Genomic DNA, 25,328 nt, shown 5'->3' on the forward strand with positions numbered 1-25,328 from the left:
AGGCCTAAACCAGGTCTAAACTAGGCCTAAACCAGGTCTACACTAGGGCTAAACCATGTTGAAACTTCAGCTAAACCAGGTCTAAACTAGGGCTAAACCATGTTGAAACTTCAGCTAAACCAGGTCTAAACTAGGCCTAAACCAGGACTAAACTAGGTCTAAGCCAGGTTGAAACTACAGCTAAGCCAGGTCTAAACTAGGCCTAAACCAGGTCTACACTAGGGCTAAACCATGTTGAAACTACAGCTAAACCAGGTCTAAACTAGGCCTAAACCAGGTCTACACTAGGGCTAAACCATGTTGAAACTACAGCTAAACCAGGTCTAAACTAGGCCTAAACCAGGACTAAACTAGGGCTAAACCATGTTGAAACTACAGCTAAACCAGGTCTAAACTAGGCCTAAACCAGGTCTACACTAGGGCTAAACCATGTTGAAACTTCAGCTAAACCAGGTCTAAACTAGGCCTAAACCAGGACTAAACTAGGTCTAAGCCAGGTTGAAACTACAGCTAAGCCAGGTCTAAACTAGGCCTAAACCAGGTCTACACTAGGGCTAAACCATGTTGAAACTTCAGCTAAACCAGGTCTAAACTAGGGCTAAACCATGTTGAAACTACAGCTAAACCAGGTCTAAACTAGGCCTAAACCAGGACTAAACTAGGCCTAAGCCAGGTTGAAACTACAGCTAAGCCAGGTCTAAACTAGGCCTAAACCAGGTCTACACTAGGGCTAAACCATGTTGAAACTTCAGCTAAACCAGGTCTAAACTAGGCCTAAACAAAGGAGAACTTTATCTCCAAACCATCTAATATTTTGATATTCTCTCTATACTGTAACACCATGATGTCTTATTTTCCTTTTCATTCTAGCCTATATACTGTGGTAAGAGCATGATATATTCAGTCATATCTTGTTGTCTCTGTCTCTAGATTTGTGACATAATTTCCAAATGGGAGCAGGCCTCTAAGGAGCAGCACACGGGGAAGTCAGAAAACACCAGGACTGTTCGTCTCACCTACAAGAACAGGTGACATCACCGTCCTGCAGTGTGTTTTGGCTCTCACAGACATTAAGATCGCTAACGGTACCGTGTATATATTTTCCTGTGAAACTTCATAATCTGGGGCAAAAGCGCAAATGTAAAAATTAAATGGTTTAACTAAAACAAGCAATTACAAAATGTTGAGGTCTAAATTATAGGGTTGTTTTTACACAGATCTTTTAGTAGGACATTATGATGTTCACACTTCCTGGTCCTGGTTTGGTCCTGGTTCTGTCCTGATATCGACTTGAAATGATTCTGGTTTGGTCCTGACATAGACTTGATATAGTCCTGGTTTAGTCCTGGTTTAGTCCTTGTTTAGTCCTTGTTTAGTCATGGTTCTATCCTGATATAGACTTGATATTGTCCTGGTTTGGTCCTGGTCTTGGTCCTGGTTTGGCCCTGATATCCACTTGATATGGTACTTGTTTAGTCCTGGTTCTATCCTGGTTCTATCTTGATATCGACTTTATATAGTCCTGGTTTAGTCCTGGTTTGGTCCCTATTTAGTTATGGTCCACTCCAGTTTTATTCCCGGTTTAGTCCCAGTTTTGTTGTGCTGTTGAGCTACAAACTTTGTCACTTTATCTGTGTCGGTGTCTCAGTCTCTCTTTAATTGTGAGTGAAATATTAAGGGTTTGTGTCTTTGTTCCAGGCTGTACTTCTCTCTCCAGGCGAGGGGCGAGTCGGACAGGGAGCGCGTGCTGCTCACGTATCAAACCAACGAGTCCATCATCGCGGGACACTTCCCTGTAAATAAAGAACTGGCTTTGGAGATGGCTGCTCTTTTGGCCCAGGTCAGAACTCTTCAAATCACATTCAATCCAAGCACTTTTTATGAAGCAAAGTCCACATTTTGACTTAAATTTTGACACTTTTACAGTTTTTGTTGCTATTAAACTATCGTAGAAGACTGAAAAATTGCATTTATGTTGTTTTATCATTGAAAGCAAGTCAACAAAAAACACTACATTTAAAAAAATTATAAAATGTTGAATTACTCATATAACCTTGGTACAAAGCTAGTCAAAGTTATTGTATTCTTTATTGTAAGAGCCTATGACTAAAATGCAGTTTATTTATTCAACATTTTGCTAGATATTATACAAATGTAATCACAGAATAGCAAATTTTTTTATTTAAAATTTCACTTCCTGTCTGTACCTGATGACATCACACTAGGAAATTACCCAGCAAACGCTGAGAAAAAGCTAATCTAATGGCACACATTTTTATTTGACAAATTAAAATATATAAGTATGTATTGTTGTTTAGAGAGTCAAAAAAGTCATTTATTTTGTGTAAATTCTGCATAAACTGACTGGAATGAGTGTCCCTGGTGTGATGTCACTTCCTGTAATTTTTCTACAGATTTTTCAATATTTTCTCCACTAATACCTGCTCGATTGTCGTAAAACTATAATTTATATGTACAACAGGTATAAACACACCAAATAAAGACAAAATTTGAAAATCGTAAAAACCCGTCATACGCCCTTTAAAGTGGACAAGACTAGGCCTAAACCAGGACCAAACCGAGCCTGTATCAGGACTAAACCAGGCCAAATGTGTGCGTCTTCTTGGTTTGTGTTTTCTCGTATTAAAAGTGTTCTATACTGTTTACTGAAAGGTGGAGTTTGGTGATTTTGAGCGTCCGTTTTCCGCTCCCGGCTCGGCGCTGACCAAATCCACTCAGACGCTCAAGCAAGTCCTGGAGAGATTTTACCCCAAACACTACAGGAGGTCCCTCTCTGAAGACCAACTCAGGTACAGGCTCAAAACGGGTAACAAAGAAGCACAAAAAGGCTCAAAACAGAAGGTCACGAGTCAAACTAGAGGAGCGTATGTCGAAACGTAGATCTGTCGTTGTTGTAGTTTTGACAATAGGCCAACTCTGAATATCAAGTATATTGTTTAAAGTGAAAAATGCCACAAAAAGAGCTGATTAAAACTAAAAATGAAGAAAAATCGAATCATTAAACCTCAACAAATACGTTTAATGACATTTTTTAACACATTTCTCTTGGATTGACTCAATATTGTTCATTTTTGTCAATATCGCGCGTGACTTTCGAATACAGATACCGACACTTCATGTACCGTATTTTCTGGACTTTAAGTTGCACCTTTTTTCATAGCTTTGGCCGGGGTGCGACTTATACTCCAGAGCAACTTATATGTGATATTATTTGTTATTTTCACGCTGACCACCACAAGAGGGCGCTCTAGGCTCTAAGCGACGCAGAAGAAGAATCTGCACTTCGTCTTCCTCTGGAGTTTGTGGAGTTGTTTAGAAGTGACACAGAGGAAGAAGAATTGAATGGATTTAGTGATTTAGTGATACATTTCCCCAAAAAATACGACTTATACTCCAGTGCGTCTTATATATGTTTTTTTCTTCTCTATTATGCATTTTTTGGCTGGTGCCACTTATACCCCGGTGCCACTTATAGTCCGGAAAATACGGTATCTGAATTAAAACGACACGGCGTACTTCTTCTCATAACGATCTACTCCGCTCGTCCTTGTGTTTTCCCGCCAGGCAACTGCTGCAGCGGCTGGCGGCTCGCTGGGCGTCTCTCAGGGGTCGGAGTTCGTCGGAGTGCGTGCGGATCTATCTCACCGTCGCCAGGAAGTGGTCGTTCTTCGGTGCCAAGCTGTTCGAGGCGCGAGTGAGTGGCAGACGCCAACTGGGCCGTGTCAGGCGGTTAACATGTGTATTCTTTAGCGCATTATTTTGTCGGGATTGTAACGATGTAAATGTGAAGAAGAAGAGTGAGTGTGTTTGAGATTTCTGTGTGAATTGTGAGCTGTGAGTCGCTGTAGCTGTACTTTAGTCATTATGTCAAACGCGACTCTTAAAATAATCACAAAAGTTAAGTTTAAGATTATTGTCAAGATTTAGCAAAAAGTACAACTTGCTCAAAACAAAAACTTGTTCTTTGTTTCTTAATTTGAACAAATGGAGAACTTACGTATTCCTGTCTTGAAAAATGAGCGATCGCTACGCTACTATTGTATTTTCAGGGTTATAATGAAATAAAATCTGTTTTGAATAACATTGATTGGACCCAGGAAGACTTGCCAATTCCTTTTTACAGATAAATACATCAATATTTACTTGTAGTTTCTGTCAAATATCTGTCATTTCGGTCAGATTTGACGAATAATTAATCATTTTGAGAGCTTTTTCCTCAATTTCAGTCTAAAGATTAAACGCACATTCTTCGGTCGCTTTCGGTGGGTTTTACACGTGCACATTTCAGAACGATGGACGGTAAAAGATTGGGACCGTTGCCAGAGCAATTCGCGATTTCAAATATCCAAAAAGTCCTCAAAAGCGTGCCTACAACAGGAAGCAGAGACCCTTGAATACCAGTGGAGAATGTCCCCCTTGTGTCTGGGTGGGTTTCTTCTTCCTGGCACCCAACAAAAAAATCAATTGTGGTTTTAAATCCTCTAGAAATGTTCCCATGTCCAAAAACCCCGGCACAGATTTGGAGATTGGCGCGGATTTTGGTCGTTAATGCCTTTCTTTTCAGTGTTTTTTGCGTTTACTGTGGCAAAACTGTACACCTCACGTCCGTTTTGTGTGTTTTTAGCGGGTGAGCGTGTCCCCGGAGCATGCGGGACGGGTGTGGCTGGCGGTCCACGAAGACGGCGTGGGCGTCCTGGAGCACGACTCGATGGTAAAACGCCGGTCTTTTACCCCAAAAGCGCGTCCCGGCTGTCGCTCACGTGCCTTTTCCTCCCGCAGAGGCCGGCGGCGTCCCACTCGTACAAGAGCCTGTTGACCTTCGGCGGTCACAAGCAGGAGCTCATGCTGGTGGTGGGACAGAGCGCCAACGGGACCAAGGGCAAAGCGTCCGAGAAACATTTGTTCTCCATGGACGCCTCTAAGGTGGGCGTGGCTATTTATCACGAGCCGTTGATTGACAGATGTTAAAGTATGATTCTGAAAAGGAGTTAACGCCAATTTCAATACCAAAAACAACAACATTTCTCAGACTAGATAATGTTATTTTTGACTCAAAATAATAGTTGTTTCTTTACCGTATTCTCCGCACTATAAGGCGCACCCGACTATAAGGCGCACTGTCAATGAATGGTCTATTTTCGATAATTTTTCATATATAAGGAGCACCGGACTATAAGGCTCATTAAGAGAAACAAAACGTGTACTACATAAAATCTCTTCGAGGTCAGAAAGCACAACCAGAATTAATCCATATATAAGGCCCACTGTCGTTTTTGGAGAAAAGTTAAAGCTTTTAAATGCGCCTGCAGAAAGTACGGTACTTTAAACACGTGATTTTATCAGGAGCGGCTCAAATTTGTCCTACCGTATTTTCCAGACTATAAGGCGCACCTTTTTTCATAGTTTTGGCCGGGGTGCGACTTATACTTATATTTATACTTATACTTATACTCCGGAGCGACTTATATGTGATATTATTTGTTATTTTCACACTTGCAACTGCATTTCATACTCCAGTGCGACTTATATATGTTTTTTTCTTCTTTAGTAGAAAAAGTTTCAGTTGTAGTCATCTGGACTCAGTTTGAAAAAATAGACGTTTCGACTCTCATACAAGATTCATTGTCAATAAAAGAATTTAGATCGAGAACTCCGATATTAATACTGTTCTGTGGTAAGACCCGCCCATTGGGCGGAGCCTTCCTGAAGTAGAAAGAGTTGTTTGTTTCAACAGAAACTCCCCCCTTGTATCTACCGAGCTAGCCTATTCAGAATCTTAATGGGCTATTAGAGTCCTCTTTGTCTTTGTGAGACCCTGGCTCAACCACCCTGAGTACCTGATTAGCATCCGAATGTCCTTGTCCTGGTCCTCTACCTTTCCAGGGGTTCAGTAACCCATTATAAATAACAGGAAGATTAAACCTTAGCCCTCCATTTCTGTTTAAAGAAGGTCTTTCTTTTTTAACAAAAATAGCTTCCTTGACTCCTCTTTCAAACCATCTTTTCTCCCTGCTTAAAACCTTCACCTCACCGTCTTCAAACGAGTGATTAGAGGCTTCAAGATGGAGATGCACGGCACTCTGAGGTCCTGAACTTGTATTTCTTCTGTGCTGATAAAACGCACAAAAGGGACAAAAGGGAAACTGAACAGAGAAGGAAGGGTGTTTCTATCCCTTATGTGTCTGGCCTGTCGAAAAACTGCAGGGAATTTTTAGACAACACGAAGTCCCTGTTTATTTTAAACCAGGAAACACTTTAAGACAAAAACTGGTTCATCCTAAGGACAAGTTGCCGACTCAAAAACAGAGCAATGTAGTTTATTTGATCCAATGCAGTGAAGAAAGCTGTGAAGAACGTTACATAGGTGAGACAAAACAGCCTCTACACAAGAGGCTTTATCAGCACAGAAGAAATACAAGTTCAGGACCACAGAGCGCCGTGCATCTCCATCTTGAAGCCTCTAATCACTCGTTTGAAGACGGTGAGGTGAAGGTTTTAAGCAGGGAGAAAAGATGGTTTGAAAGAGGAGTCAAGGAAGCTATTTTTGTTAAAAAAGAAAGACCTTCTTTAAACAGAAATGGAGGGCTAAGGTTTAATCTTCCTGTTATTTATAATGGGTTACTGAACCCCTGGAAAGGTAGAGGACCAGGACAAGGACATTTAGATGCTAATCAGGTACTCAGGGTGGTTGAGCCAGGGTCTCACAAAGATAAAGAGGTTTCTAATAGCCCATTAAGATTCTGAATAGGCTAGCTCGGTAGATACAAGGGGGGAGTTTCTGTTGAAACAAACAACTCTTGCTACTTCAGGAAGGCTCCGCCCAATGGGCGGGTCTTACCACAGAACAGTATTAATATCGGAGTTCTCGATCTAAATTCTTTTATTGACAATGACTCTTGGATGAGAGTCGAAACGTCTATTTTTTCAAACTGAGTCCAGATGACTACAACTGAAGCTTTTTCTACTATGGAACACGCCTGGACGAATGAGGGATTACACCGACATACGTCCTTTTCTTCTCTATTATGCATTTTTTGGCTGGTGCGACTTATACTCCGGTGCGACTTATAGTCCGGAAAATACGGGTATTTACGATTTGAATTTGTTTCACTTGTTCAGATTTTGACACTAGATAAAGTATCAATTATTTTCTTTTTTTAATTTTCTTTTTACAACCTCCGTCTTCAGTAAACAAGAAAAGCTTTGCACCTTTTTAATGCCTCAAAATGTGACTGTAACTGTTAAATAAATAATACAAGGACATTTTTACCAACAAATGTATTTAATTTGCAGCTCTAAATTAGGAATTTAGCATTTATATTTATACTATTATAACTTTTGATCGAGATTTTATCCATATTTTCATCTTGAATTGACTCTTGTTCCTTCAACCTTTTCTAACACATTTTAAACCAAATGGAACATCAGAATATGAGGATCGAAGGCTTCTAGATGGAGAGTATTTAAAGTGTATTATTGATGAAAAATCTGAAATTGTTTTATTCTTTATTGACATTTTGATTTGCCAATGCCACTGTTTTCCTCATGAAAGTTGTTTTGCCGTGTGTTTTTGAGTCTGCATCGTCCCGCTCGCGCTCAGTCCACGTTCCCGTTTGTTGCAGATCCGGGAGGCGACCCTCCTCATGTCCGGATACATAAACAGCGCGCACCAGCAGAAGGCGGCGGCGCACCACCTCTCGGCCCCGGCGCTGATGGTGGCGCAGCCCATCAGCCTCAAGAGCAAAGAGCTGCGGAGCAAGTCGCCTCCTGCCACGGGACGTCCCAGCAAGGCGCCCACACTGCTCTAGCCGTGACACAAGGGGGCGCACAGAGGCCGTTTACTACCGGAGTGTGGTCCTTTTTAAGTCCTGTTTAGTTCAGTTTAGTTAAGGGCCAGTTTTAATGTGGGGTTTTGGGGCACACTTTATAATAACTACACTTTTAATAATTATAAAGCATGAACAAAGCCTTAATGTATAATGTAAGCAGTTTATTAAGAATGATTCAGCCTTAATAATGACATAATCCTTAAATTAAGTTCTTACTAAGCCTATTTATTCATGCTTTATTAAGGTTTATTAAGTTTGGACCTGGTTTAGACCTGATTTAGACATAGTTTGGACCTGGTTTGGACCTAGTTTAATCCTGGTTTAGACATAGTTTGGACCTAGTTTAGACCTAGTTTAATGCTGGTTTAGACATAGTTTAGACCTGGTTTAGAACTGGTTTAGACATAGTTTAGACCTGGTTTAGACTTGGTTTAGACCTGGTTTGAACATAGTTTAGACCTGGTTTAGACATAGTTTAGACCTGGTTTAGACCTGGTTTAGAACTGGTTTAGACCTGGTTTAGACCTGGTTTAGACATAGTTTAGACCTGGTTTAGACATAGTTTAGACCTGGTTTAGAACTGGTTTAGACATAGTTTAGACCTGGTTTAGACTTGGTTTAGACCTGGTTTGAACATAGTTTAGACCTGGTTTAGACATAGTTTAGACCTGGTTTAGAACTGGTTTAGACATAGTTTAGACCTGGTTTAGACCTGGTTTAATCCTGGTTTAGACATAGTTTTGACCTGGTTTAGACCTGGTTCATACATAGTTTGGACCTGGTTTAGACTTGGTTTAGAACTGGTTTAGACCTGGTTTAGACATAGTTTAGACCTGGTTTAGAACTGGTTTAGACATAGTTTAGACCTGGTTTAGACATAGTTTAGACCTGGTTTAGACCTGGTTTGAACATAGTTTAGACCTGGTTTAGACTTGGTTTAGACCTGGTTTGAACATAGTTTAGACCTGGTTTAGACCTGGTTTAGACCTGGTTTAGACCTGGTTTAGACCTGGTTTAGACCTGGTTTAGAACTGGTTTAGACATAGTTTAGACCTGGTTTAGACCTGGTTTAGACATAGTTTAGTCCTGGTTTAGACATAGTTTAGACCTGGTTTAGACCTGGTTTAGACCTGGTTTAGACATAGTTTAGACATAGTTTAGACCTGGTTTAGACATAGTTTAGACCTGGTTTAGACCTGGTTTAGACTTGGTTTAGACCTGGTTTGAACATAGTTTAGACCTGGTTTAGACATAGTTTAGACCTGGTTTAGACCTGGTTTAGACCTGGTTTAGACATAGTTTAGACCTGGTTTAGACCTGGTTTAGACATAGTTTGGACCTGGTTTGGACCTAGTTTAATCCTGGTTTAGACATAGTTTGGACCTAGTTTAGACCTAGTTTAATGCTGGTTTAGACATAGTTTGGACCTGGTTTAGACCTGGTTTAGACCTAGTTTAATCCTGGTTTAGACATAGTTTGGACCTGGTTTAGACCTGGTTCAGACCTGGTTTGGACCTTGCTTAATCCTGGTTTACACCTGGTTTAGACCTTGCTTAATCCTGGTTTAGACCTGGTTTAATCCTGGTTTAGACCTGGTTTGGACCTGGTTTAGACCTGGTTTAATCCTGGTTTAGACCTGGTTTGAACATAGTTTAGACCTGGTTTAGACCTGGTTTAGACCTAGTTTAATGCTGGTTTAGACATAGTTTAGACCTGGTTTAGAACTGGTTTAGACATAGTTTAGACCTGGTTTAGACTTGGTTTAGACCTGGTTTGAACATAGTTTAGACCTGGTTTAGACATAGTTTAGACCTGGTTTAGACCTGGTTTAGACCTGGATTAGACCTGGTTTAGACCTGGTTTAGACCTGGTTTAGAACTGGTTTAGACATAGTTTAGACCTGGTTCAGACCTTGTTTAATCCTGGTTTAGACCTGGTTTAGACATAGTTTAGACCTGGTTTAGACATAGTTTAGACCTGGTTTAGAACGGGTTTAGACATAGTTTAGACCTGGTTTAGACTTGGTTTAGACCTGGTTTGAACATAGTTTAGACCTGGTTTAGACATAGTTTAGACCTGGTTTAGACCTGGTTCATACATAGTTTGGACCTGGTTTAGACTTGGTTTAGACCTGGTTTAGACATAGTTTAGACCTGGTTTAGAACTGGTTTAGACATAGTTTAGACCTGGTTTGAACATAGTTTAGACCTGGTTTAGACCTGGTTTAGACCTGGTTTAGACCTGGTTTAGACCTGGTTTAGACATGGTTTAGACCTGGTTTAGACCTGGTTTAGAACTGGTTTAGACATAGTTTAGACCTGGTTTAGACCTGGTTTAGACATAGTTTAGTCCTGGTTTAGACATAGTTTAGACCTGGTTTAGACCTGGTTTAGACCTGGTTTAGACATAGTTTAGACATAGTTTAGACCTGGTTTAGACTTGGTTTAGACCTGGTTTGAACATAGTTTAGACCTGGTTTAGACATAGTTTAGACCTGGTTTAGACCTGGTTTAGACATAGTTTGGACCTGGTTTGGACCTAGTTTAATCCTGGTTTAGACATAGTTTGGACCTAGTTTAGACCTAGTTTAATGCTGGTTTAGACATAGTTTGGACCTGGTTTCGACCTGGTTTAGACCTAGTTTAATCCTGGTTTAGACATAGTTTGGACCTGGTTTAGACCTGGTTCAGACCTGGTTTGGACCTTGCTTAATCCTGGTTTACACCTGGTTTAGACCTTGCTTAATCCTGGTTTAGACCTGGTTTAATCCTGGTTTAGACCTGGTTTGGACCTGGTTTAGACCTGGTTTAATCCTGGTTTAGACCTGGTTTGAACATAGTTTAGACCTGGTTTAGACCTGGTTTAGACCTGGTTTAATCCTGGTTTAGACATAGTTTGGACCTGGTTTAGACCTGGTTTAATCCTGGTTTAGACCTGGTTCATACATAGTTTGGACCTGGTTTAGACATAGTTTAGACCTGGTTTAGACATAGTTTAGACCTGGTTTAGACCTGGTTTAGACTTGGTTTAGACCTGGTTTGAACATAGTTTAGACCTGGTTTAGACATAGTTTAGACCTGGTTTAGACCTGGTTTAGACCTGGTTTAGAACTGGTTTAGACATAGTTTAGACCTGGTTTAGACCTGGTTTAATCCTGGTTTAGACATAGTTTTGACCTGGTTTAGACCTGGTTTAATCCTGGTTTAGACATAGTTTTGACCTGGTTAATTGTCATACGAAGTGACCAAACACAGGGTCAAGAGTTTTTACCAAACTAAAAGTGAACATCACTTTATGGAGAGAGAATTGACTCTTTGAAGCGAGGAAGTAAAAAAGAACGTGGAAAGCTCGAAAAACAGTGCCGTGAATTTAAAGATTTTGTAGCTTTTTTTGCAGCTGTGACGTTTAGTTGTTTTATTGCTTTATTTCTTATTTGCTGGGACTTTTATTGTGCTCTTAGAAATACGCAGTTGGGATAATAACTGTCTAAAATAGTTTAAATAATGTTTATTACTTAGTCAGTTGTAAATAGTAATATTTTGCATTTTAATACATTCTGTACAAACCCATATGTATAATTTTAATGCTAAATGTGTATTATAAAGTGAATAACTGGATCATACTTTACTACTACTTTAAATATAAATGCAACTGGACGTATCCTGTACAAGCGTCATCTCATACGTGTGAGGTATAATGCCAAAACAATTTCATAAAAACCTCATCTAATTATATGAGTTATTGACTTATATTGTTTATATTATAATTGATATTCAACTCTGTCACTTACTACAGAGCTGTTTGCATTGAATCAACTATTTAAAAGGCTTTAATTTTATTATAAAGTTACAAAATAAAACTATTAGAATCAGAATTTCAGTAGTTTGGTTAACGTATTATTGTAAAAACACAATATTTAAACGCCCGGAATTCAGAATATTGATCTTGATTTGAGTAAACTAAAGCATTTTTCTAATTTTTCTATTTTTTCTTCTATTTTTTGGTAAATACATTGTCCTGACATGAGGAGCGATGTGTCAAAAACATTGTACATTAAGCAAAGAAATCAAAACTATTCAAATGACTAAACTGCTGTGACTTTGGCGTGAAAAACACTCCTTCTCAGCTCTCCTCTCCACAGATCTGACCTATAACGTGGCCTGGAGGTGCCACCTGCTGGTTGTGATGGAGTGACGATCCCTCCACAGAGGAAAGTTACACAGTGCAACTTTAAGATTAATATTGTGATTTTTCTGTAGATATTTATTTTGCTTAATTTGCGATTAAACTTTCTGCGTTACAAAAAGGGCTAGAGAGACCATGTGTTGCGTTGCTGTGGCGATCGCGGCGGCCACCTTGTGCGTGGACTAGCGGCAAAATTCAAATTGAAAAGCCATAAAATCTATACATTAAAGGGTTTGAATGGAAATATAATGGTATTTTGGTGGTGCCTGACAATGCGGTGAACTCCACTTGTCCCTTTTACGTCTCGTCTCGTCACATTTATGAATTAAACTGAATATTAACCTAAATAACACTATATTTTATGCAGAAAAGTGGCGCATCTCTATACGATACGGACACCGCAATTGATAATCACTGTGTTTACGTCATGATCGATATAATACGAGAGAAATTTATGACCCAAAATGAATAATAATCCAATTCTAAAATGTGCATGGAAGACATTAGATGCAGCACAAATATGAAAGTATTTTTGATGAGGTTGTAATCATCAAAAAGTCCAGCTCCCTTTGTAGACGTTCACAGTCACAAAATGGCTGCTGCTGGAACAAACCGGTCACTATAGGTTACCATGGCGACGCTGTCTCTAGCCTCTATAATACCTCACACAGGTTGAATCAGTAACTACTTGAGCTGAGGAGGTCTTGTAGTTACTAAAGCTTAATGATGTACAAAGGTTCAACAGGAAGTGGAAAGACTCAGTATTGGGGGTGAAATGCATCATGGGATATGTGGGAGGTTTCAGGTGGTCAAATGAAAAGGTGGATGAAGGTGTAGAGCAGGTGGAGCGGCTGTTGTTGTTGTTGGTTGATGAGGTACTAAGTTTGCAGCAACGTGCAAGTTCTTTATTTATTTAACGTCTATTTAAAATGTCTTGGAATGGATTTGCTTCTGTGAGAAATAAACTGTCAAAACCAACACGCGCAGTTGTATTTTTCCACCTGAAAATGATCTCTCTGCGCCTCAAAGTCTACATTAAAACCTTGTTATGTTTCACTTGCCTCCAGTTGCCTCTATCACAGAATTTAGGATGTGTATTTGCAAACTTTTAAAGGATAATTCTCCCTGTGTCATCTACTTTCCACTTTTCTAACGGTTGCATTCTGACTTTTACAACATAGATAATTGTATAAAGCCTTGACTGGGTATAATAAGATAAGAGAACAATTATAACCTTTAATAACTATCATAGCAGGGAATAAGCTGCGGTAATGAACGGAAACGAGCATGAAATCCCCTTGTTTATCTTTGTCATTGAATGAAGCTGTAAAATGAAGATACACATTAAAAACGAATCGGATTCAACAGTAGCGACCTTCACCTGGTACGAGCGTGCTTTTAAACAGTTTAGAGTGAGAAGATTGAGCAATAATCCGCCAAATTTGGACGTTTTATTCACTCTCCACCTGCTAATATCATCACAAAGTGGCTCTGGAGATGTTTATGATAGATCCACTTTATTATAAACCCTCTGCACATAATGTTTGCTGATATCGATGCTTAAAATGATGTGATGTTGATTTGACTGTAGGATATGGGCCTGTATTGACCCACAGGAGGCTGAGAGGGTAAACACCAGCAGAAAGGCTCAGTTCAGCAGCACAGACAGAGAGAACCAGTCATATTTAACATATCTGGGGATTGTTTTCCACATGTGATCTGTATGAATATTGTATGTGATGTCACGGAGCTTATGTATACAGTTTTAAAAGCCAAAATATGTCAATGATACTCCTAAACTAATGTCCAAATGCATTCATAATCTTGCATGAGAGCCACTCGATGCACTTGACCACTAATAACAACGATGCATAATTCCAGTTCCACAGTCTCACCACCAGAGGGAGGCAGAGGGCTGGTGTTCAAGCGGTGGACGTATGAGGCCTGTCACTTTAATTATTATAAGATAAGATAAGATAAGATAATCCTTTATTGTCCACACATGGGGAAATGTATTTATTAGTAGAACAATGACATTTGAGCTCCTGATGTTTGAATGAATAACGTACATGATTAATTTGTAATCTGCAGATGAATATAGTATCTTAATATGGCCTTAATCGGGATGGATCTTGTGAAAATATACAATATAAAGTCACTTCAAATGAGATCAGGATGTACAAAACAGCGATGGATCTAAAGTCTGGACTCAGAGCCAGTGTTGGGACTAAAAAGAAACAAAGTAGGCGACTGCAAAATTTGACTTTGGATCGAGTTTTGTTTTATTGGCGCCTGCAAGTCACGTGATGCAGGCTCAGTCGTTGGCCACAGAGCTGCTGTACCTGTGAGTCACCGCCAGAGGGCACATTACACGTTATAACATTATACAAGGTTCATTAAAGGTCAAAGTTAAATGAGACTTTATTCACCCTCAGAGGGAAATGTTGCATCTTCAAACTGATTACAAGTGAGACATTTAAAACATGTCTCTCTCTCTGGAGCGTCAAAACTATCTTTAGGCCAAGGTAATAGTTTCAATATGAGGGTAATGTTTAATTTTCCACTCTGAACAAAGTTTAATATTGTATTGTAAAAACTATGCTGGAATAAATAGCATCTAGCAAGGGTTTAAAGATCTAAACTAAGTCATTAACAGGACTACATCAGATCTAAACTAAGAAAAGATAAGATAAGCCTTTATTAGTCCACACAATGAGGACATTTCAGTGTTGTTACAGGAGTAAAAGAACAGATAACTTATAGAAAGCTTTAAAAAAAACACTCTTAATAGAAAAGCTCTTATAAACAAAACTCTTATAGACAAAACCTCTTATATTCTTAATAAGAAATAAAAATAAAATAAGATAAAAATAGTAATAATAGTAACAAAAGTAACACTCTTATTTACAGCAGTTATATGGACAGAGAATATTGCACCAGGATTGACATTATTAGTATTGCACATGGATATGTCAGCATTGCACATGGGTATGTCAGCATTGCACATGGGTATGACAGTATTGCACATGGATATGTCAGCATTGCACATGGGTATGTCAGCATTGCACATGGGTATGTCAGCATTGCACATGGGTATGTCAGCATTGCACATGGATATGTCAGTATTACACATGGGTATGACAGTATTGCACATGGGTATGTCAGTATTGCACATGGATATGTCAGCATTGTACATGGGTATGTCTGTATTGCACATGGGTATGTCAGTATTGCACATGGATATGTCAGTATTACACATGGGTATGTCAGTATTGCACATGAGTATGACAGTATTGCACATGGATATGTCAGTATTACACATGGGTATGTCAGTATTGCACATGAGTATGACAGTATTGCACATGGATATGTCAGTATTACACATGGGTATGACAGCATTGCACATGGGTACGTCAGCATTGCACATGGGTATGTCAGTATTGCACATGGGTATGTCAGTATTACACATGGGTATGACAGCATTGCACATGGGTACGTCAGCATTGCACATGGGTATGTCAGTATTGCACATGGGTATGTCAGTATTACACATGGGTATGTCAGTATTGCACATGGGTATGTCAGTATTACACATGGGTATGTCAGAATTACACATGAGTATGACAGTATTGCACATGGATATGTCAGTATTACACATGGGTATGACAGTATTGCACATGGATATGTCAGTATTACACATGAGTATGATAGTATTGCACATGGATATGTCAGTATTACACATGGGTATGACAGTATTGCACATGGGTGTGATACACGTGTTCAGGGCTAACAGTGTTTGTTGTAAACTAAGTCATTAAAAGGACTAAATCAGATCTAAACTATGTCATAGATGTTAAGGTTTAAGTACTAAACTCTAGTATTAAAGTACTAAAGTTTGAGCAGTGGAAGTTGAGCTGTAGTTACTGAGCAGCCACACTAAAGGTTAATCATGTACAAACACTTAAAAGGAAGTGACAAAACTCCAGCTCAGTATTGAGAGGGAAATGCATTGTGGGATATTTGGAGGAAAAAGAAAAGCAAATGAAAGGATGAATGAAGAGTGGAGCTGATGGAAAAGTAAAGAGCTGGTGATGATTGAAGATAAAGCACTTTCCTCCACACAAAGAGCTCTTATTTAATTAACGCCCATTTTTCTCTGAATACATTTGTTTAAAGTAATAAATGATGCATAAAACATAATCATAATCAGACATATAATTCTCCAGTGTTTATTTGTAGTAGTTTGCCATTTTCTGCATCGTTATAAGTAGAAGGAGCTGGTTAACCCCGTGTCAAACCCTAAATATAGAGTATTATATATACTTTTATTGGATAACAAACAATTCTAAAGATTCTGAGCATTCAAAAACATCCTCCACAAGACAGAATCACAGGCCGAGTCGTTTGCACAAACCGGTCGCCTTTTGCGTGGACATTTTCTAAATATTTGTGGTGAATTTGAACATTGCAAACACGACTGTGCTAATACACCTGACGCTATTGCTACAAGAAAAGGATTACAACCAGAATCAAGGCTGCGACTCCGGTGTTTCCCACGTGTGATTGCACTCTCCAGCTGATGAATGAACGAATTAGTGATTTTAACTCATTTTAAACTTGCAAACATTGATTTTTTTAACATTTACTGTTCATTAGAATGACAATTTTAGAACAGATTTGTTATGAACTCATCAGAAAATCAACTAAAGCTAAAAGAACCATTAGATTATCTGGTACAAAGAAGAAAATCACATTTAACACGCCACAATAATTATACTATACTTCCTTATGGTATATAAAACAAAATATTTTTGCACTTGAAGGCAGTTTTTTCTTATTTTTGTGTCATATCTGAGCTGCAGACGGTAGAATAATGATACAGCTATGACTTTTTGTTGATGCTATTATTTATTCAAGTGTTTCATTGTGTTATTTGTTTATTGCAGATCATTTTTGTCTTTACATTGTGGTTCAAAATGATTTACTTCTCTGATAAAGTGGTCTGCAATATAATCATTCATCCCAGTATTTCCAGCACCAATGCATCACACTTCAAAATGTGTTCGCTACAGGCCTAAACGTACTTAATTAACTCAAAAGTGGTTAATTAGTCAGTTGGTTTGCAGTGGGGTTTTGCATTGACCTCTTTTTACCGTTCAAACGCAGGTTTCCAGTTAATGAATGATCCAAAGTCTTCTGTGAACTGAGTTAAAGCTTCACAGAAACCAAACTCAAGTCATTCCACGCTTTCTGCTGAAGCCCCGCCCCCACACCTGAACTCTGCTTCCTGATTGGTGAAAGTGTGACTGACGTGACGATACCGGTTTTACTGACTCCGCCTTCACAACCGTGTCTCTTACTTTTGTCTGGGATTCTGGGGAAGAAAACACAGTATGTCATTGAAATGTTGAAAACACACTTAGTCCTGGTTTAGTCCTGGTTTAGTCCTGGTTCAGTCCTGGTTCAGTCCTGGTCTGGACTTGGTTCAGACCTGGTTTGGTCTGGTTAAGTCTGGTTAAGTCCTGGTTCAGTCCTGGTTAAGTCCTGGTTTAGTCTGGTTCAGTCCTGGTTCAGTCCTGGTTCAGTCCTGGTTTAGTCCTGGTTTAGTCCTGGTTCAGTCCTGGTTTAGTCTGGTTCAGTCCTGGTTCAGTCCTGGTTCAGTCCTGGTTTAGTCTGGTTCAGTCCTGGTTCAGTCCTGGTTCAGTCCTGGTTTAGTCCTGGTTTAGTCCTTGTTAAGTCCTTGTTAAGTCCTAGTTCAGTCCTAGTTCAGTCCTGGTTTAGTCTGGTTCAGTCCTGGTTTAGTCTGGTTCAGTCCTGGTTTAGTCTGGTTCAGTCCTGGTTTAGTCCTGGTTTAGTCCTGGTTCAGTCCTGGTTCAGTCCTGGTTTAGTCCTGGTTCAGTCCTGGTTTAGTCTGGTTCAGTCCTGGTTTAGTCTGGTTCAGTCCTGGTTTAGTCCTGGTTCAGTCCTGGTTTAGTCTGGTTCAGTCCTGGTTTAGTCTGGTTCAGTCCTGGTTTAGTCTGGTTCAGTCCTGGTTTAGTCCTGGTTCAGTCCTGGTTTAGTCTGGTTCAGTCCTGGTTTAGTCTGGTTCAGTCCTGGTTTAGTCTGGTTCAGTCCTGGTTTAGTCCTGGTTCAGTCCTGGTTTAGTCTGGTTCAGTCCTGGTTTAGTCTGGTTCAGTCCTGGTTAAAGGCGGTATGGACGATTTTTCGGCGATTTGAGAACGCAGGCGGAAGTGCGCATGCGCACTCCCCCGTGTGGACTGATACAACACACGTGCGTTTGTTTATTAGCGCAACAGAGCGCATCGCATCTCTCGTCTCCCGTAGATTTCTGTCCACTTCTGCGTCAGCTCGAACTGTCTTTCTCCGTCTTCATTTTGCCCCGTACACTGAGGGAACTATATTATGATAGATCCATGCGCTTAGGCAAGCGAAAACGTGGGGACGAACCGCAAGCGGCTGCAGGTGAGCGGTAGGTGTGTTTTATTATTGATACGTGGCAGGACAAATGATTTATCCACGCCACAAGGAAATATGATATGATAAAAATTTATGATAAAAATTTGCTGAAAAAAATCGTCCATTCCACCTTTAAGTCCTGGTTTAGTCCTGGTTCAGTCCCGGTTTAGTCCTGGTTCAGTCCCGGTTTAGTCCTGGTTCAGTCCCGGTTTAGTCCCGGTTTAGTCCTGGTTTAGTCCTGGTTCAGTCCCGGTTTAGTCCTGGTTCAGTCCTGGTTTAGTCCCGGTTTAGTCCTGGTTTAGTCCTGGTTCAGTCCCGGTTTAGTCCCGGTTTAGTCCTGGTTTAGTCCTGGTTTAGTCCTGGTTCAGTCCTGGTTTAGTCCCGGTTTAGTCCTGGTTTAGTCCTGGTTCAGTCCTGGTTCAGTCCCGGTTTAGTCCTGGTTCAGTCCTGGTTTAGTCCCGGTTTAGTCCTGGTTTAGTCCTGGTTCAGTCCTGGTTTAGTCCCGGTTTAGTCCTGGTTTAGTCCTGGTTCAGTCCTGGTTTAGTCCCGGTTTAGTCCTGGTTTAGTCCTTCTTTAATCCGGGCGTGAAGGGCGGTATGCAGGCAGCGGGGGGGAGGGGCAGAGGGAGACACCTGATCCCGGACTTGTCTGAACCGGTTTGAGACCTGCTTTTGTCCACACCTGAGCGTCGCTATGGAGACGACAGCAGTGGGCGGGGCTCTGGGGTAAAACAAAGACCGCATTGGAAGCGCGGGCCTGATGCCTAATAATGCCACTCTGTGTCTGCTCTTCCGGCCGAGCAGTTCATTCCACTTTCGCTGTGACAAAGTGCCACATTCGTCCTGACTCTGCGTTTCCTCCTCAAACGAGCAAAATATCATTGTTTTGTATTAAAACTGCAACAAACACGACATACATGAGATCATTTTATTAGTTTGTTACTTCATAGACCTTTTTCCCTCACTCTTTTATGTTTAAAATGTGAACTTAGAACAGAATCCTTTTATTAAAACATAAACATATCTCATCTTATCTTATCTTAAAGAGATAAACATAAAACTGCTATTTTCAGCCCAAATCATGCATTTCCTTTTTGGGATGAGTAAAGTTACTGATTGATTGATTGATTGATTGATTAATTGATGCTTTATAAGACACAACTTAAGTCTAACAGTGAAAATGTCTGGTATGAAACTAAATCTATCTTGCATTTATTCATGTGCTTTATTGCTCAGAAATACCTTGAAAAACATGCTTCCTGATTGTAAACGGGTCGCCTCCCCACAGATCTGACCTGTAACTTGGCTGCTGGTGTCACATGCTCGTCTTAATGTGTAAAAAGTGATCGGTAAAAACATATTCAGTAGATTTTGAGGGAAATATAATGAGGCTTTATGGTTTAGAATTGAAGTAAACAAGAAAAATATTTAAATTACGTGCAATGTATTGTTTGATTCGACGATCTGTGAAAGGAGCAGGGATTATAGTAAGATTTACCTTCTTCCTGTTCCTTTTGTTCAAGGCAATAATGGCAATGTTGACCCGCATGTGTTTGTGGTTTGTTCAGATTTTCAGAAAATGGCACTGACAAAAGGAAATTACATCAACAATATCTTAAAGCTTTAAACAATACAGAAAATATCACATAAGAAGGTACAAAAAGCACCTTCTCAAACGCTCCAACTTTGTCAAAATAAAGCTTTTATCACTTATGGACTGCTTTACTGCTTTAGGAGGAGTAAAAGAAGAGTATCACTTGGAATAAACAGCCCAAATGTAAGTCTCCACCTCTGATTATGAGGCCATAACTGACAAATACAGATCCTAATCTAAATTCAAGTGAGTTACAGGGACAGAAGTCACTAGGAACCACTGGTTTCGCCGTGAGCATCAAAACATGCTGTGACTCGTCGTCTCAAGAATTTGTTTGTGTCTTTCATTTGTCTCACGACGTTTCCTGTGGAGGAACAACTAATGACACAGAAACACAAACAGAACCGAAATGAGACAGAAACATGAACAGAACTGAGCTGAAATGAGACAGAAACATGAACAGAACTGAGCTGAAATGACAGAAACATGAACAGAACTGAGCTGAAATGAGACAGAAACATGAACAGAACTGAGCTGAAATGACAGAAACATGAACAGAACTGAGCTGAAATGAGACAGAAACATGAACAGAACTGAGCTGAAATGAGACAGAAACATGAACAGAACTGAGCTGAAATGAGACAGAAACATGAACAGAACTGAGCTGAAATGACAGAAACATGAACAGAACTGAACTGAAATGACAGAAACATGAACAGAACTGAGCTGAAATGAGACAGAAACATGAACAGAACTGAGCTGAAATGACAGAAACATGAACAGAACTGAGCTGAAATGACAGAAACATGAACAGAACTGAGCTGAAATGACAGAAACATGAACAGAACTGAGCTGAAATGAGACAGAAACATGAACAGAACTGAGCTGAAATGAGACAGAAACATGAACAGAACTGAGCTGAAATGAGACAGAAACATGAACAGAACTGAGCTGAAATGACAGAAACATGAACAGAACTGAACTGAAATGACAGAAACATGAACAGAACTGAGCTGAAATGAGACAGAAACATGAACAGAACTGAGCTGAAATGACAGAAACATGAACAGAACTGAGCTGAAATGACAGAAACATGAACAGAACTGAGCTGAAATGACAGAAACATGAACAGAACTGAGCTGAAATGAGACAGAAACATGAACAGAACTGAGCTGAAATGAGACAGAAACATGAACAGAACTGAGCTGAAATGACAGAAACATGAACAGAACTGAGCTGAAATGACAGAAACATGAACAGAACTGAGCTGAAATGAGACAGAAACATGAACAGAACTGAGCTGAAATGAGACAGAAACATGAACAGAACTGAGCTGAAATGACAGAAACATGAACAGAACTGAACTGAAATGACAGAAACATGAACAGAACTGAGCTGAAATGAGACAGAAACATGAACAGAACTGAGCTGAAATGACAGAAACATGAACAGAACTGAGCTGAAATGACAGAAACATGAACAGAACTGAGCTGAAATGACAGAAACATGAACAGAACTGAGCTGAAATGAGACAGAAACATGAACAGAACTGAGCTGAAATGAGACAGAAACATGAACAGAACTGAGCTGAAATGAGACAGAAACATGAACAGAACTGAGCTGAAATGACAGAAACATGAACAGAACTGAGCTGAAATGAGACAGAAACATGAACAGAACTGAGCTGAAATGAGACAGAAACATGAACAGAACTGAGCTGAAATGACAGAAACATGAACAGAACTGAACTGAAATGAGACAGAAACATGAACAGAACTGAGCTGAAATGAGACAGAAACATGAACAGAACTGAACTGAAATGACAGAAACATGAACAGAACTGAGCTGAAATGACAGAAACATGAACAGAACTGAGCTGAAATGACAGAAACATGAACAGAACTGAGCTGAAATGACAGAAACATGAACAGAACTGAGCTGAAATGAGACAGAAACATGAACAGAACTGAGCTGAAATGAGACAGAAACATGAACAGAACTGAGCTGAAATGACAGAAACATGAACAGAACTGAGCTGAAATGACAGAAACATGAACAGAACTGAGCTGAAATGAGACAGAAACATGAACAGAACTGAGCTGAAATGACAGAAACATGAACAGAACTGAGCTGAAATGAGACAGAAACATGAACAGAACTGAGCTGAAATGAGACAGAAACATGAACAGAACTGAGCTGAAATGACAGAAACATGAACAGAACTGAGCTGAAATGAGACAGAAACATGAACAGAACTGAGCTGAAATGAGACAGAAACATGAACAGAACTGAGCTGAAATGACAGAAACATGAACAGAACTGAACTGAAATGAGACAGAAACATGAACAGAACTGAGCTGAAATGAGACAGAAACATGAACAGAACTGAACTGAAATGACAGAAACATGAACAGAACTGAGCTGAAATGACAGAAACATGAACAGAACTGAGCTGAAATGACAGAAACATGAACAGAACTGAGCTGAAATGACAGAAACATGAACAGAACTGAGCTGAAATGACAGAAACATGAACAGAACTGAGCTGAAATGACAGAAACATGAACAGAACTGAGCTGAAATGAGACAGAAACATGAACAGAACTGAGCTGAAATGACAGAAACATGAACAGAACTGAGCTGAAATGAGACAGAAACATGAACAGAACTGAGCTGAAATGACAGAAACATGAACAGAACTGAGCTGAAATGACAGAAACATGAACAGAACTGAGCTGAAATGAGACAGAAACATGAACAGAACTGAACTGAAATGAGACAGAAACATGAACAGAACTGAGCTGAAATGAGACAGAAACATGAACAGAACTGAGCTGAAATGAGACAGAAACATGAACAGAACTGAGCTGAAATGAGACAGAAACATGAACAGAACTGAGCTGAAATGAGACAGAAACATGAACAGAACTGAACTGAAATGACAGAAACATGAACAGAACTGAACTGAAATGAGACAGAAACTCGATACATTAATTTCACTCCATAAAGTGCATCTATTTAAAAGAAACAAAGTTGGGGAATGCAGCTTTAAGACCTTTAGTTGGAGAGTGATGTTTGCTTTGAATCTGGTGCAACGTTTTCTGAAAAAACATCCTTATCTTTTGTAGTTTTTATAAGCAGAACCTTGAAGAAAAAATGGTATGTTATCAAAAAATGTTTTATAGTTCGAGCAAGAGGACCTGATGGAAAGTGTAAGAACAAAGAATAAAAGGATTATGGAGCGCTGGGTACATCCTCACAAGAGAACACTGCCCGGTCTACTGGGGCAGAAATTTGAAGAAAAATCTTAAATATTCCCAATGACAAAAACACAAGGCACTTTGAGTTTAGAAAAATAAAGTCTTTACTACAGCACGGCTATTGACACGCAAGACGCACTTGAGCCAATCATCAGCATCATCAGGGTTCCAATTATGACTTTAATTGGTGTATTTATACCTGTTTTACATTTAAATTATAGTTTTACACCAGTCGAGCAGGTATTTGTGGAGAAAACGTTGAAAAATCTGTAGAAAAATGACAGGAAGTGACGTCACACCAGGAACACTCATTCCAGTCCAAAGTTTATGCATAACTTGAACAAAGAAACAACTTTTTTGACTCTCTAAACATTAATTCAACAAAATAAAGTCACTCTGACATATTTTCATTTGCCAAAAAAATCCCAAAACAGCTGACATTAGATGAGTTCTTGCCCAGTGTTAATGTGTAATTTCCTTAGTGTGATGTAATCAATGATAAACAGGAAGTGAAATTATAAACCTAAAAAATGTGCTATTCTGTGAACATTTTTATAAGTTTTGGCTAAATTCGAACTATATCTGCATTTTACTATAAAGAGTCAGAGGCACTTTACGCATCGCCGTGCATCATCATGACTGACTTCAGCGAAACGTTGTTTAAAGCGCATCACATTTTTACAAACCACTTCTGCCTGTAACTTCCTTTTAAATGTAATATCTAGTTGGGAACAAGATCAAACCAGGCACGTGAATAAAAGTTACAGAAGTGAATCGCTACAACTAAGTCATTGTTTCCAGTACACGTTATCAAAATGGACAAAGCCATATTTCAAAAGGACCGGAAAAGCAATCAAAACACTTCCAAAACCGGCTCTAGCGGTTCAAAATGGCATGTGTTTTCCACCCGTTGAGCCTCACCACTGATTCTGGGTGTTTGTTGTGTACACAGTGAGTTGTACCGCGGTCGTTTGAGGAGCAGCTCCAAACAGGACGGACCGGTGGAACACGATGCCTGCGCCGTCTCCGAAATGACCGTCTACCCTTCAATCTCACTCGAACCCACAAGCTCAGCCGTCTCAAAAACAAAACTGACACATTTATCCGTCAGTGTTGCCAATACGTTGAGTTTTTTCCACAGTTATGGGCTTTAAATCACATCTGACACATCCATTTCCAACTAAGACCCTGAAGGAAAAGCAGGATTTAATTTGATATTCTTATTACATTAGAGATCGCTTCATATCATTATTTTATTATAATAGGAAAAAGTCAAGGAATTAAGGTGTAATTCACGAGTAAAGACTGGTCAGATATTCAAAACAGGTCTGCCGCGCCCTTTTGGTTCGTGCTGGCTGTAAGCAAAGGTTTGGTTGTCATGGCCCGGTCGGTAGAAACGATTAAAACGTGCAAATCTTTCTTTGCATTCGACCCATCCGTCAGTGTCACTGGGGCTTAAGTCTACAATAGGACAAAACACCAGCTTCAAAGGTTTTAAAAGTCTACAATAGGACGAAACAACAGCTCCAAAGGTTTTAAAGGATTTTTTCTTTGCACTCTTGTTTGTGATTGTCTAAACTAATAAAATCAGTTGGATTGATAATTTTTAATTTTATTGTATTTGTTTCTGTAATTTCTTTGTGATTTTAATGCATTTTTCCAGCTGTGTGAAGCACTTTGAATTACCTTGTGTATGAAATGTGCTCTACAAATAAACTTGCCTTAAGTCTACAATAGGACGAAACGCCAGCTACAAAGGTTTTAATCAAGGACTGAACAAAAGTCGATCAATTTACAGTCATTTTAATTAGTTAATGTTATATAGCAGTAATTATAGTAGAAAAAGCTTCAGTTGTAGTCATCTGGACTCTGTTAGAAAAACAGTTTTTTTTTTCTTTTCTAATGGAGTCCAGATGACAACTGAAGCTTTTTCTACTATGGAACACGCCTGGACGAATGAGGGATTACACCGACATAGCAGTAA

The 25,328-nt window shown here is 39.5% G+C and overlaps 1 protein-coding gene and 1 long non-coding RNA gene across 2 annotated transcripts in view; one reads left to right on the top strand and one right to left on the bottom strand.

Annotated features, from left to right (window-relative positions):
- Positions 1-7,855, top strand: part of plekhh2 (pleckstrin homology domain containing, family H (with MyTH4 domain) member 2) — a 47,410-nt gene extending 39,555 nt beyond the window's left edge. Inside the window, exons 23-29 of the mRNA XM_072437137.1 lie at positions 931-1,028; positions 1,699-1,840; positions 2,674-2,810; positions 3,586-3,715; positions 4,646-4,732; positions 4,801-4,944; positions 7,644-7,855. Of these exons, the coding sequence (XP_072293238.1) occupies positions 931-1,028; positions 1,699-1,840; positions 2,674-2,810; positions 3,586-3,715; positions 4,646-4,732; positions 4,801-4,944; positions 7,644-7,829 (924 nt within the window). The 3' untranslated portion in view covers positions 7,830-7,855. The remainder of the gene's footprint in view (positions 1-930; positions 1,029-1,698; positions 1,841-2,673; positions 2,811-3,585; positions 3,716-4,645; positions 4,733-4,800; positions 4,945-7,643) is intronic.
- Positions 1-25,328, bottom strand: part of LOC140351666 (uncharacterized) — a 344,644-nt gene that overhangs the window by 270,159 nt on the left and 49,157 nt on the right. The gene's annotated exons all lie outside the window — the stretch shown is intronic.

The sequence above is a fragment of the Eucyclogobius newberryi genome, unplaced genomic scaffold (genome assembly GCF_026437365.1).
Source record: "Eucyclogobius newberryi isolate DKJ021-1_F unplaced genomic scaffold, fEucNew1.0.hap1 SCAF_8, whole genome shotgun sequence".
Classification (NCBI taxonomy): domain Eukaryota; kingdom Metazoa; phylum Chordata; class Actinopteri; order Gobiiformes; family Gobiidae; genus Eucyclogobius; species Eucyclogobius newberryi.